This window comes from Gigantopelta aegis, chromosome 12, assembly GCF_016097555.1.
Source record: "Gigantopelta aegis isolate Gae_Host chromosome 12, Gae_host_genome, whole genome shotgun sequence".
NCBI classification, from domain to species: domain Eukaryota; kingdom Metazoa; phylum Mollusca; class Gastropoda; order Neomphalida; family Peltospiridae; genus Gigantopelta; species Gigantopelta aegis.
Window position 1 is genome coordinate 20963153 of NC_054710.1, and position 15705 is coordinate 20978857.

The 15705-nt window shown below is 37.7% G+C and overlaps 1 protein-coding gene across 6 annotated transcripts in view; it reads left to right on the forward strand.

The window, feature by feature from the left end:
* The window catches only part of LOC121386622, a 49565-nt gene extending 35492 nt beyond the window's left edge, over positions 1–14073 (forward strand). For all 6 annotated transcript variants that reach the window (XM_041517583.1, XM_041517585.1, XM_041517587.1 and 3 more), the window contains 5 exons: positions 1861–1956; positions 5088–5183; positions 7640–7675; positions 10217–10332; positions 13617–14073. In XM_041517583.1, coding sequence (XP_041373517.1) covers positions 1861–1956; positions 5088–5183; positions 7640–7675; positions 10217–10332; positions 13617–13664 — 392 coding nt within the window. In that variant the 3' untranslated portion in view covers positions 13665–14073. The remainder of the gene's footprint in view (positions 1–1860; positions 1957–5087; positions 5184–7639; positions 7676–10216; positions 10333–13616) is intronic.
* The last annotated feature ends 1632 nt before the right edge of the window (positions 14074–15705 follow it).

Consider the following 15705-nt stretch of genomic DNA (forward strand, 5'->3'; position numbering starts at 1 on the left):
GTCTTAGTGTGTATACACAAATGTTAGCTGTCTGTCCAGTATCGTGTCGATACACAAATGTTAGCTGTCTGTCCAGTCTCGTGTCGATACACAAATGTTAGCTGTCTGTCCAGTCTCATTGTCGATACACAAATGTTAGCTGTCTGTCCAGTATCGTTGTCGATACACAAATGTTAGCTGTCTGTCCAGTATCGTGTGGATACACAAATGTTAGCTGTCTGTCCAGTCTCGTTGTCGATACACAAATGTTAGCTGTCTGTCCAGTATCGGTGTGGATACACAAATGTTAGCTGTCTGTCCAGTATCATTGTCGATACACAAATGTTAGCTGTCTGTCCAGTCTCGTTGTCGATACACAAATGTTAGCTGTCTGTCCAGTCTCGGTGTGGATACACAAATGTTAGCTGTCTATCCAGTCTCGGTGTCGATACACAAATGTTAGCTGTCTGTCCAGTCTCATTGTCGATACACAAATGTTAGCTGTCTGTCCAGTCTCGGTGTCGATACACAAATGTTAGCTGTCTGTCCAGTCTCATTGTCAATACACAAATGTTAGCTGTCTGTCCAGTCCAGTCTACACAAATGTTAGCTGTCTGTCCATACACAAATGTTAGCTGTCTATCCAGTCTCGGTGTCGATACACAAATGTTACCTGTCTGTCCAGTCTCGTTGTCGATACACAAATGTTAGCTGTCTGTCCAGTCTCGTTGTCGATACACAAATGTTAGCTGTCTGTCCAGTCTCGTTGTCGATACACAAATGTTAGCTGTCTGTCCAGTATCGGTGTGGATACACAAATGTTAGCTGTCTGTCCAGTCTCGTTGTCGATACACAAATGTTAGCTGTCTGTCCAGTCTCGTTGTCGATACACAAATGTTAGCTGTCTGTCCAGTATCGGTGTGGATACACAAATGTTAGCTGTCTGTCCAGTATCGTTGTCGATACACAAATGTTAGCTGTCTGTCCAGTATCGTTGTCGATACACAAATGTTAGCTGTCTGTCCAGTATCGTGTCGATACACAAATGTTAGCTGTCTGTCCAGTATCGGCTGTCTGTCCAGTACATACACAAATGTTAGCTGTCTGTCCAGTATCGTGTGGATACACAAATGTTAGCTGTCTGTCCAGTCTCGTTGTCGATACACAAATGTTAGCTGTCTGTCCAGTATCGGTGTGGATACACAAATGTTAGCTGTCTATCCAGTCTTAGTGTGTATACACAAATGTTAGCTGTCTGTCCAGTATCGTGTCGATACACAAATGTTAGCTGTCTGTCCAGTCTCGGTGTCGATACACAAATGTTAGCTGTCTGTCCAGTATCGGTGTCGATACACAAATGTTAGCTGTCTGTCCAGTATCGGTGTCGATACACAAATGTTAGCTGTCTGTCCAGTCTCGGTGTCGATACACAAATGTTAGCTGTCTGTCCAGTCCCGTTGTCGATACACAAATGTTAGCTGTCTGTCCAGTATCGTTGTCGATACACAAATGTTAGCTGTCTGTCCAGTCTCGTTGTCGATACACAAATGTTAGCTGTCTGTCCAGTCTCAGTGTGGATAAGTGCTGTTTGAAATTTGTCAAAGTGCATGAAATACAATGTCCAATTTGGAAACATTTTAATAACCACCTAGATGTAGATGGCGCACTTATGGGTTTTTTTTTTTTATTACATACCCTCAAATAATTTTCAGGCAGAAAGGCTGAATATAGTATTATTATAGTATCTTTTTAGTACGGTGCATTTTATTTCTGAGTAAATGTTTTAATCAAATAGTGCAAAGAATAATAAAGAAATAATATGACAATGTAACCATATGTTTATTGTTCTGCTAGTTTCTGTACTGTTTTTATATCTTGCAGAAATACATGTATGCAACTTACACTGTGATCATGGCATTCTTCTGCAAGATTCTTGCACATGTGTTTGTGAAAAACATTGGATTGGAGAGGAATGTGGTATGCCTGCTCCAGAAATAACTATTATTTTAATTCTGTAATATTTAGATCAATTATAGCTTCTCTTCTTTATATATATATACAGTAAAGTACTCTTATAACGAACCGGAAGGGACCATGATAGTTAGTTCGTATAGCAGTAGTTCATGGTACACATTTGTACAAGTTTGTTATTAATGTATATAGGGAGATAAAACGGGACTTTACGATCAGTTCGTTCTATACAGTAGTTCGTTATATGTGTACTTTACTGTATACTGTAAAATATTACATACTATGCTATAAATCAGTCAGATTTGAGTCATTTGACAGTTGGCAGTCTGCTTTCCTTTCACTTGTCAACAAAAGGAGTCACATCAACAATTGACTTGCGTCAGCAGCGGTATGACACCGTTATATTGTAGCGCTTTACCTCGTTCTCGGCTTGTTCATTCCGTAAGCGAGGACGTGCATCCAGAGAATGGATGAAAAATGTTCTGGGTTTGTGGAAACTGTCAATACGAAACTCGCCTTGTTTTACCAAAAACTGTCTGGTAGTGATAAGCAACGAGCAGGGCGTTTTCCAGATGAATCCGAACAGTATATTCGGCAAATTAGACGGTCTTCTGATGACCTTGACGAGGCTCGTCCTCCAGTAACCTCACGCCATGAGGCACCCAGCCCCACACAGCCGTGTGTCACTGGGTCACCGGATATCAAAGGTGATTTTATTGCATTGAAAGACTCTTTGGTGAGAATCAAGTTGCCAGCAGATCTCAAGTTAAACGATTCATGTCAGACAATCTAGCGAGCAGAACAATCGGTGTTCAATGTTATTTCAAAATGTGCCCGTTATGCTGAAACTTCATTACAATTATTGGCTATTATTGAATTGCAAAATGACGTCAATGAAGAAAGTTTGGAGTAGTTGTTCTTAATTAAAGTATCTCTAAATGAATATGCATCAGTTCTGGTGAGCAGTCCGTTTGATTCTACGACATTGAAATTATTTATTAATTATTAATTATAGTAAAGCAGTATTTTTAAAAACAAAGTTGTGGCTAAGTTTGTTGTCGGTTGGGTTTTTAGGGAGGTTAATATATACTGAACAAAATAAGAAACTTCCGATGACTTTGCTTGAACATAACTTGATGAAAACAAACCGGGGGAATACTTGTTATATATGCGTTTAAAGAGTGTTCCGTGATGCATCGTTTGGTGCAAAAATCATGGCCATAGGTTAACAGAAACTGGGAGAAATTTTGACCAAGTGTGGTACAGGTTTAAAAAGAAAACCCCCCACTTAATAATGGGTATGACCACCTCTTGAATTGACCACTGCAGTGCATTGCAGGCGCATAGAATAGACTAAAGTGTTGATTTCTGCCTGTGGAATATTGTTCCATTCCTGAATGAGCGCTTGACGAACTTCGTTGACGTTAGCGGGTGGGTTGGGATGACGCCTCAATCGTCTGTCCAGATTATCCCAGACATGCTCGATGGGGTTGAGATCAGGACTTTTAGCGGGCCAGTCATCAATGAAATCAGTGTTATTTGTCCTAAGAAAATTTACGGTGTCTCTAGCTGTACGAGAGGTGGAATCATCATGCTGAAAAATCGAGATGTTGGCGTTGTTATGGAACAGAGGAATGACGTGATGAGCGAGAATGTCATCGTGGTAACGTTGAGCGTTTAACTTGCCATCAATGAAAGAAAGAAATGTTTTATTTAATGACGCACTCAACACATTTTATTTACGGTTATATGGCGTCAGACATATGGTTAAGGACCACACAGATTTTGAGAGGAAACCTGCAGTCGCCACTACATGGGCTACTCTTCCGATTAGCAGCAAGGGATCTTTTATTTGCGTTTCCCACAGACAGGATAGCACAAACCATGGCCTTTGTTGAACCAGTTATGGATCACTGGTCGGTGCAAGTGGTTTACACCTACCCATTGAGCCTTGCGGAGCACTCACTCAGGGTTTGGAGTCGGTATCTGGATTAAAAATCCCATGCCTCGACTGGGATCCGAACCCAGTACCTACCAGCCTGTAGACCGATGGCCTGCCACGACGCCACCGAGGCCGGTGCCATCAATGACAACTAGTGGTGAACGATAACCATGGGCAGTGGCTGCCCAGACCATGACAGAACCCCCACCCCTGAAACGATCTCGTTCAAGAACAGTCAGCATAGCATTCATTTCTCCTATGGTAGAAGCACACCCTGCCATCACCACGTTGTAAAGAAAATCTGGATTCATCCGAAAAAAGAATGGTATTCCAGCGTCGCCGTATCCAACGAGTGTGTACACGTGCCCAATTAAGACGATTTAGACGATGACGTTGCATTAAAACGCATCCGACACAAGGACGTCGTGCATGTAAACCGTTCTCCCACAGACGATTACGAACAGTTTGCCCACTGATTCGGTTATTATGAAGCCCAGGTGTGTTAGCAGCAGTAGCAGTGGCAGTTTGGAATCGATTGCGCAAATGCGTGTTCATGATATAGTGGCCATGACCACGCGTTGTAACACGCGGACGTCCACGACGTGGCAAGTCATTGGTGCTTCCTGTCGTTCGAAATCTTACGCGAAGATTTCGTATCGCTCGATTAGAACTCCCAACATGCCTTGCAACGTCTTCTGTCGACATGCCAACATCAAGCATGCCAATCGCCCGTTCTCGTAAATTATTGGGTATTCTTGGCATACTAAAAATGCTACAATGTAAAAAACATAATTTTTTTTACAAATTTTGAAGCGTTCTCGTTCACTTGACAACAATGTCAGTAAGACAAGTAAAACACATTGACCGAATACTACACGGGACATGTCGAACCATGCATGCACGTGCAAATTGAATTTCACGTTGTCGACGATTAACAGTGCAAAAATAATCGATAAAATTCATGAATCCTGATAATACAGCTCAAGGCTAATACTACCTATATAATTTCATTACACAATGAATTCTTTAACACAACAAATACTATATGTACAAATCGGAAGTTTCTTTTTTTGTTCAGTATATAAATGAATGTTTTAATCAAATAATACAATGATAAATAATACAATCAATGATAGAAACTAGTATTAAAATATAACCATATGTTTATGTTTTTGTACTGTTTTATATTTTGCAGAAATATGCAACATACAATGTACACATGGCAGAGTTCATAATGATACCTGCACATGTGATTGTGGGGAATACTGGACTGGAGAAAACTGTGGTACAGGTATGTTTGTAATAACTATTATTATTGATTTATGAAAAAAAGTATAGATATATTATTTCCTGTATTTTATTTATTTTTAATTTATTTATGCTGGATCATATACACAAACAGATATATGAAATTGTTTGATGCGAGACAGAATGCTATCTTCATATTTGGCCTTCGCAATTTTTATTTTTAATATCCAATTTCGGGTGATACTGCTGTTAAAAAATTGTTCCCCTGATTAGTTAATTACCAATATGACATGCTATGACATCATTCGATGTTTAGTCATATAGTTAGTGTCTCAATTAATAATAATAATAATAATAATAATAATAATATAATAATTACTATTTTATGGTGTTATTACAAGTTGAAATTAAATTTTGAGGACAATGATTGAACAAAGCATACATGTATGTCTTGTTGCATTGTTTTCTCGGAAAATTGTACTGCGACTTCCCCAGAACATAATTCCATTGAAATCATTGTGGAACAGTCAGATGCTGATATATTAACTGTGTCACCAGACTCCAGATGGCATCATTCGTATGGGAGAGACATGTTGGAAACAGCAACTAGTTATTTGGATGACGAAGACTATAATGTGTGCAGTGTAGGGGATCAGGCTAAAATGACACCACTATCAAAATGGAACCATTTTCAATGGCAAAAACGGAACCAATTCGATATAACGGCTCCTCAATGTTTTTGCGAAAATGGAATCATAACTAAAGACGTTTGAATTGCATACTGATACTAAACAATTTTGCCGGCCATTGTATCTAGTTTATAGGCTACAAAAGACATGACATGAGAGTAGTAAATAAGAGTATCTTACATCTGGCATGTAACGTAATGTTAGCTTATAGCTTAATTGCAATAAATATGAGATGATGCCATTTCTTAAATTTTTGTTTAACATTTTCTTACATTCATACAGAACGTATGTGAAAATCTCTAGCCAGTACACCATGGTTGGTATATTAAATGCCATAGTCTGTGGGATGGTACATATAAAAGATCCCTTGCTACTAATGAACAAATGTAGCAGGCATTCTCTCTAAGACTAGAGTCGAGTCGGGTAATTCCGTACGGTCGGCTAACTCCGTACACCCAAATAAAACACGTTATACATTCTACGACTTTGTGTTTTCATTACCCAGTATATTTTTACGTAATTTTAAAATAATTTCCGGGACATTTCCAGCTATTTATATCCATATTTACAATTAGCTGGAGGTGTTGCACACTGATATGTTAATATGTGGGGGGTTTTCTGAATTTTTAAAAATTTGTTTAGTTAAACTGTTTCTCTCCGTGTAGTAAATATACTACTTTTAAAGCCAATTGTAGTCTTATTTATTAAACTATACCAAGGTGCGGGACCAGGGTTTAGAGGGGGTTTTCATTTATTTTAAAGAGCCCAACAACACAGTCCTCGGTCGCTCCCAGGCTGCTGTGTTCAGTTCCCTTCGAGCACCACAACTATAGAAAGCATATATAAATTTAGGAACCCTCTGCCAATTAAACAACCTCAAATTACAAACAAATCAAAGCCCGTCCTAGTAAAAACAGAAAACAACAACAACAACAAATCCAAGATAACTAAACGAATTACTGTCTGCAGACAATGTTTATTTTTTTTATTCCTTTACCATGACAAAGCTTGACCCACCTATACCCTACAATTGGTAACCAGCAGGAACTCCCAACACCACACATACCTTCCATATCTACAATACCCGAAAGGAACCGCAACAACTCCCAAAAGACCGAAAACCATGTCATTAGGCCCGTTATTAAAGTGCTAATGTACAAGATTTTGCCATGTATATAACCAATCCTCCTGCCAAAAAAAATCCTGGATCCGAGCCTGAAACCATACATCTGTCATTATCAAATGCATTCCAAATATATATCGACCTGGTGAGATTTTATTCATAGCTACCCAACTGTACGATGTTACCCGATAATAGCGATATGATGTACGAAATTACCCGCCTGGTGTACGACATTACCCACTTCCAACATTAGACGGTAAACCGTTTGTAAACAATTTTGAAACAGAGCATACTCAAAACATTCAACATTTTACACATCACAAAAGGGAGATCACTGAATATTAGTATTGTTCAGGCATACCATCTGTCTGCAGTGTGCTGTACACGAACTTCCATCCAAACCTGTACGGAATTACCCAACTCGACTCTATATGTCAAAGTTATCAAATGTTTGACATCCACTTGTACTCGTGATGTAGTAACAACTTTGTCAAAATGTCCCAAATTTAATTCTAATTTGTTCTGTTGTTAGTGATATTGGACTTTTTTATGATCGTAAAGAGTTTGTCATTAAATTTGTTTTCAGAACTTCGTAATGCACATGGTCCAGAAGGTACATCTAGTAGTTTAGCTGGATATGTTATAACAGTGACTCATCGATCTATTAACTGTGTTATTTTCTTTCAGAAATTAAGAAAAGTGACCGTAATGGACCTACTTCAGGTAAGCTGTTTGTGTAGAGGTGCTGAAGAAGTGATTGTGTGCACATTGGTATAAGTATGGGTTATGTTTGGCGTGATTCAGGTAAGCTGTTTGTGTAGAGGTGCTGAAGAAGTGATTGTGTGCACATTGGTATAAGTATGGGTTATTTTTGGTGTGATTCAGGTAAGCTGTTTGTGTAGAGGTACTGAAGAAGTGATGTGTGCACATTGGTATGAGTATGGGTTATGTTTGGCATGCTTCAGGTAAGCTGTTTGTGTAGAGGTGCTAAAGAAGTGATTGTGTGCACATTGGTATGAGTATGGGTTATGTTTGGCGTGATTCAGGTAAGCTGTTTGTGTAGAGGTGCTAAAGAAGTGATGTGTGCACATTGGTATGAGTATGGGTTATGTTTGGCATGCTTCAGGTAAGCTGTTTGTGTAGAGGTGCTAAAGAAGTGATTGTGTGCACATTGGTATGAGTATGGGTTATGTTTGGCATGCTTCAGGTAAGCTGTTTGTGTAGAGGTGCTAAAGAAGTGATGTGTGCACATTGGTATGAGTATGGGTTATGTTTGGCATGCTTCAGGTAAGCTGTTTGTGTAGAGGTGCTAAAGAAGTGATTGTGTGCACATTGGTATGAGTATGGGTTATGTTTGGCGTGATTCAGGTAAGCTGTTTGTGTAGAGGTGCTGAAGAAGTGATGTGTGCACATTGGTATGAGTATGGATTATGTTTGACGTGCTTCAGGTAAGCTGTTTGTGTAGAGGTGCTAAAGAAGTGATTGTGTGCACATTGGTATGAGTATGGGTTATGTTTGGCGTGATTCAGGTAAGCTGTTTGTGTAGAGGTACTGAAGAAGTGATTGTGTGCACATTGGTATGAGTATGGATTATGTTTGGCATGATTCAGGTAAGCTGTTCATGTAGAGGTGCCAAAGAAGTGATTGTGTGCACATTGGTATGAGTATGGGTTATGTTTGGCGTGCTTCAGGTAAGCAGGTGAAGTCAAGAGAGTTCTGCCCATGACAGGGAAAAGGAGTAAGGGACTGGTGGAAGGGGTATTTATAGAGCTGTGGCTTCGTTTCCTTATTTTTTCTTAAATAGACACACACACACACACACATATATATATATCACACACACACACACACACACACACACACACACACACATATATATATATTACACACATATTTGTGTTTTCCCCAAGACATTTGGCAAAGCATGGTAGACAAAACACTGGGATCATTATCACCATTTTCAGGACACTTTAATTTTTTTCATTAACAACTAAAAAATGTATTGGAATAAAAATAAATGTAATTAATTTGCTTGTTTTAATGCATCTTAGGCAAAATATATAACAGGCATATTTTGTTAATTAATAATACATTTTCAGAATGTTTTATAAAGGCAGTTTTTGAATTACATGTAATTATTGAAAAAGGCTTGTTTAATCTCAGGCCAGCGTGTTGCTGATTAAGACAAGATGGCGCTATACTACTGAGCCATGGTTCTGCACCATATGTTAAAACAAGCTAGGGAAAGCACTATACATGAATGTATGTGTATGTTTACGTGTGTGTATGTGTGTATGTTAAAACAAGCTAGGGAAAGCACTATACATGAATGTATGTGTATGTTTACGTGTGTGTATGTGTGTATGTTAAAACAAGCTAGGGAAAGCACTATACATGAATGTATGTGTATGTTTACGTGTGTGTATGTTAAAACAAGCTAGGGAAAGCACTATACATGAATGCATGTGTATGTTTACGTGTGTGTATGTGTGTATGTTAAAACAAGCTAGGGAAAGCACTATACATGAATGCATGTGTATGTTTACGTGTGTGTATGTGTGTATGATAAAACAAGCTAGGGAAAGCACTATACATGAATGTATGTGTATGTTTACGTGTGTGTATGTGTGTATGTTAAAACAAGCTAGGGAAAGCACTATACATGAATGTATGTGTATGTTTACGTGTGTGTATGTGTGTATGATAAAACAAGCTAGGGAAAGCACTATACATGAATGTATGTGTATGTTTACGTGTGTGTATGTGTGTATGTTAAAACAAGCTAGGGAAAGCACTATACATGAATGTATGTGTATGTTTACGTGTGTGTATGTGTGTATGATAAAACAAGCTAGGGAAAGCACTATACATGAATGTATGTGTATGTTTACGTGTGTGTATGTGTGTATGCATGTATGTGAAGGGACCACGGGAATAAGCTGTGATGTCACATTTTTGGTAAGGTATTATTTTTTTAATTTTAAAGTTTACAACTCTACAATATGGATTACTTATACCTAAGAATTTAATGTATCATTGTGACCTTGACATACATGACCGTTATAGCACTGATTATCAGTTTGGATTATGTGTGTGTATGTATGTGTGTATGTATGCGTGTGTGTATGTATGAATGTGCACAAACGCTCAAATATATTTGACTAAATATTTAAATAATAAACTTTTGATGGGCAAGTCGAGAGTGTTTTGAAGTAAGTTGTACCTATAATCTCTCTGATAACTTACAGTATTATATATTTTCAGCAATTAAGGTTCCAGAGCGTATTACTGATGGTCCTTCTTGGAGTTATTATAGCAGCTGTCGTGCTTTCTGTGCTATTAGTTGCATCTGTTGCATCCACGTGGATATTTCTCAAGAAGTAATTCAATCTTATGGCCTTATTTTATTTATTCACAAGCGTTAGTTAATCGGTTTTGTTGAGGGGAGGCTTTCTTTTGGGGTGGGGTGCGGTAAGGATGAAAACATGGCCATGATTTATTTAGGGGATTTTGTTGGTTTTCTTCTTCTTGTTTGTGTGAGTGTACATACATGTACGTGTGAGTGGTTGATATTAGTATTTCATAGTCATAAAATTATGGAACAAGAAGTACCATCGATGTCCCAAACTGCGTTCAGCTAACGACAAAACCACGAATACTATTCTTACAGAAAGAATATTCTATGTTTTCAGTTACAGTATGTGATATAAAATACATTGTATATTCCAAATAAGTCAACGTAAAAAAAAGTCAACAATGTGGATGTAAAATGAATAATTTTTTGTAAACAAAAGTGTAATCCTATCCAGTAAGCAGCCTGCGTTCATGTGTGTGCGGTTTTTTTCACATGCACGGTTTGTCATTTTTATTTTTTCAAGTCCACTACATTAAAACAAAAAATTTGTTTTTGAAATATGCAGAGTGAATAAACATTTTGATTAATTTTTTTAGAGAAAAAATTCAGTTTGTCAAAAACTGTCAGTTCACCTCCCCCCTCCATCAACTCCCCCTCCATCAACTCCCCCTCCATCACCTCTCCCCCATAATCACTACCAACATTTGATGTCAGTACAGATAGGCAATAGGTGAATGGCTGTATGAACCATGTAACAGCTAGGGAACATGCACATCATAAAAATTAAATGATTTGGCCTTGTTGATTTGGCACGTGTGAGGTCATGTGACATGCACCGAATGTTAATTAATCTTCCTTCTTTTTAACTTTTTAAAATCAATTTCTATGAGTCAAGCGGACATCTGGACAGATGTCGGTAATTGTAAGGATTTAATTAAACAAAAACAACTTATAGAAAGATGGATAAGAACAAAGATTGTGCACTTTGTGATAGAATTGTGCATATATAGTACTTGGGTCCCTGAAAGTTTTCATATATAATGCCAGTTGAACAGCACCGCCTGGATGTCTGAACCGAACTTCATAACAGATTGCACTGTTTAACCAATCATCTGTTTTTAATATTTAGTAGAGTGTTTCACGAAAATTATGACCTGGGACGAGACTTGTCATGGTCGAAAAGTTCACCACCAAGGGTGTACTTTTTCTATTTCACATTACTGCATATAATGGAGTCTTATATAAAACTTAAAGGGTACTTTTTCTCTCATTCATTCAGTATATAAACCATTATTTTACACAAACAGACAAAGATAGTTGAACAAGTAACTTTTTTATTTGACCATCTTATCATAAATAAACTACACTATCGTATTTGCCGTGTTTTTTTCATGTGTAGAAAATACAGAATTGCCTTATTTCTGTGCGTATCCATGTTTAGGTCCAATGTATGTGCTCATATGTTCAAATGAGTGAGGTAACAAAGCCGGGGTGAAAGCCTGCAAATGTTACTAAATAGTCGATGATCAAACAAACAATATAGTATTTTACTAAACTGATAAATGATTTAATAGTCATTTCCTGCCCTGCATTTTTACCCATCTTTGGCCATAATTATGGTATTTAGAACTGTTTTTAGGCGCTTACATTGATTAGCCAGAGTTTGTACCCAAAACAAGAAGTGGAGGGAACAGGCATTAAAGGCTGACTATGGATAATTTGAAATAATATTTAGTGGAAAAAAATGTCTTCAATATAATGTTAACGGGCAAACAAAAAAGCATTTAAGGACAATCCAAAAATAAAAAGAGACAAATACGGGAGAGCCAGACTATTTAACAATGAGGGGACAGAAGTCTGACAAAAATGTTGAACGAATGTCTAATGGTTTAAAGTCTGATCTTTATATACCCATGTGTGTTGCCTCCTTTAGACCATTAATATGCACAACCGGTAGGAATGAGATGAGTTGCAGCACGTCAAGAAAACATGAGTGACAATTGGTAGACCTGAAAGGTGACGTACTATACGGATCCGTCTGAACATGAGAGAAGCAGACTAGAGTATCATCTAGTCATCATGGCTGGTATAATGGCGTGGACAGACCCAGCTCTGGAGGGTATTATATAGTATCAATATAAAATGAAGTAAAGTCTTAAAAGGAGTAGTAGCAGCCGACCCAGCTTCGTTTTTCGTCAGTTTTCCAGCACTGCTAGGACAGACAAGGGCAGATAGGACAAATTGCAAACAACCGTGGAATTCTGCAGAATGGCCGTCATACAACTCGTCGAACAGGTCGACTAAAATCAGCTTCAAAATGACATGGAGGCAATGAATCATGCTAGAAAAGAATTCACCCTGGTGAGTGGTGCAGGTTGTCAAACGGAGAAACTCCTTTGCATTCAGTCCCAATGGCTGCATACATCCCAGTAGAAAACTCCATATTACTGACATAAACAACAACACGGAGCACCCCCGAGTCAAGCACGAAAAATTACCAGGCAGTGTGCAGGAAATTACGCAGGGGTATTGTGGTGAGCGGCAAAATTAGTTGTAATCCATGTGTAAATGTGTAGTGATTCGTTTGCAACCCTATAATTTGCATTTTCCTTTAATTGGGGCAAAAACTACCCCCCCCCCCCCCCCAGAAATGGCAGCCTGTACGCCTAGTATTGAATATATTCCATATATGGTCAAAACCTCTTAAATATATCTGGTCAACCTTGAAGGGGTGGGGTAGGTGACACTGTAGCCCATTAGGGATTGCTGTTCAATTGGCACATATTAGAAAATATTCTGTTACCTAAGTAGTATGCATGTGCATGCAAAGTGTCAAAATTCTATCACAAAATGTACAATCCTGTCTTTTTTATGTCATTATTCGTCTCACTATTAGTAAAATTAATGGATTTTGTAAACTTTTGTTTAGATACTTGCTAATAACTTAATTGTTAACGAAAATGTTCTCGAACTGTGAAGAAAAAAACTTACAAATGTACGACAAGCAGACAACAGCAAGCTGGATGTTGATTGTGTGAACCATGCACGAGAAAACAAACCGAACGGAGTTTCAAGCATAACATAGTTAGGGACTCGAGAATAGAGTTATGACCTTTGAACTTAGGAGATAAAACATTTGTTGGGCCCAGTGGGGAACATGTATTGCTTTAGCAGTACTCTCTGAATGCTTGTTCTGTTTTGTTATCAGTATTTAATTATTACAACAGAAAAATTGGCAATTTCCTATGATAGCACTAACAGAAATGAGGCTATTTAATGCAATGTAACACTGAGAATTTTGCATTACAGGAAACGTTAAAATCAGAAAACTCAAGATCGCCAGAAATCAATATTTGATGGATCTTTACAAAGTGGAATTCACAACCCTGCCTTCTCAAGTGAAGTAAAATAGTACCCCAGTACGAAAGACAAAAGGACAAGCCACCAACAATTTAACAGTGTCTGACTTTTCGTACGGAAACAAGCTTAGATTAGATTAAGATATTTAACAATTTCTCCTCTTTTTTTTCTGTATCGTATTCAATGCTCAATGCTATATAGTGAAAAGAATGACAATTTCCATTTGGCCATCAGATTGAAGTCATGCATCATAACATTTTCACTTGTACTTTGACTGTGTTCACAAACATCATTCTAGTATATCATAGGAATATTCTATGATACATTTGACCTGTGGCAATTTGTATCTGAACGAAGTTCGAGCCCTGTCACCAGTGTGTTTTAGAATTAAATTAATGTGGTGAAAGTCGTTGGTGTTGTTCTGATTGTCTTTTAACTCTGAATTATTTAATGGATGACTTTCATACTAGGTATAGATGTCCACCAAGTCGTAGTGCACACTGTCAGCACCATGAATGTGACACCATGTGAAGGTCATAGTAGGGTCCTTCGAAGCTTCGAATATTCGATTCGATAACGTCGTGAAGTTTTGAAGATTTGATTAGATTTTTGAGAATTTGGAAGTATGAATGTTGTGGTATATTGACAATCAAACAAATGAACAAACTATCTCGCCGATGGTCAGTATAAATAAACAATGAATAAAGAAAATCCTACATAAAGTGTAAACGTGCATTCTCTATTGGTCCAAGGCTTTGATCATAACCGACAGGTCTCTCTCTCTCTCTCTCTCTCCTCTCTCTCTCTCTCTCTCTCTCTCTCTCTCTCTCTGTGTGTGTGTGTGTTCGCATCTTCACAAGCCATTGTGTTACCATTCCATTCAACTTCTGTAGAACAAGAGATGACTTTACGTGTGCGACTATTATAAAACAAAACACTGAAACATGCCGCAATACTTTTTGCAAACAGTGAACAGTGCTTCACATAACGTTTATATGTTTAACCTTTTAACATTTACATGTAGGGCAACGGTCCCAGTATTCGACCACTTAAAATGGGGTTTTGTTGTACATACGTATTGCAATGTTATTCACGAAATAGACCCAAGTTTTATGTATGCAGTATATGCCGACTAGAGTACGTTTGAGTGCCGCAATGAACAGTAATGATGGAAATACATGTCAAAAAGGTCTCAGGTTAGCACATTTTGCCTGAATATCTGTATAATGTTTTCCCGAATTTCCAGTACTATGGGAGGACAGTTGCTCTCCCCTGCCTCTGTACGCTTATGTTGACAAACATACGAAAACACATTATTCGCATAATTTGAGCCATATTATATACTGATATATGTAATGTTTTTTATATGTTAACATCATCAAAATATGTTTACAATACAGAGTTAACATGCCAGTGTGAAAATGATAGCTCAACAATCTGTTGTAAACGTATTTTTACGATCTATGCACCGTATTAAAAAAATAATTATAAATAATATGGCCAAAACAAAGGTGTGAATAACATTTTCTTTTTGTCTTTGTCAACTTTTATCTCACCATAAGATAAAATATTCGACAATCATGGTTAGTATAAATCTGCATAACCATCTGTAAAGAGAATGATTATCGTAACATTCTCGCAGATACATAAGTAAGTCATAAATTGCACATGATGTGACTTAACGTGCAAACTGGGCAGAATTTTGAAAATAGCAATTAGTAAAGAAGTTAATAGATAAAATAAAAAGGTTACAAGCCAAAAATAAAAAAGAATTGACTGCTCGGCCGAATATTTATATAATTTAGAGCATTTTAGAAGGACAGTCCAAAATTAAATAAGAGAAAGAAGAGAGGATCGGACTATTTAATAATATTTAAAAAAAAGAAAGAAGTAATTTCGAAATAAAATTTTGAACGCAGATCTAAAAGTTTAAAGTCCGATCGATATGTTCATGCGAGTGGCCTCGTTACGGCCGTTTGGGTGCACAGCATCTACGGGGAGGTGATGTTGTTCCTCTCCTCAAAGTGAGGCACCAGTC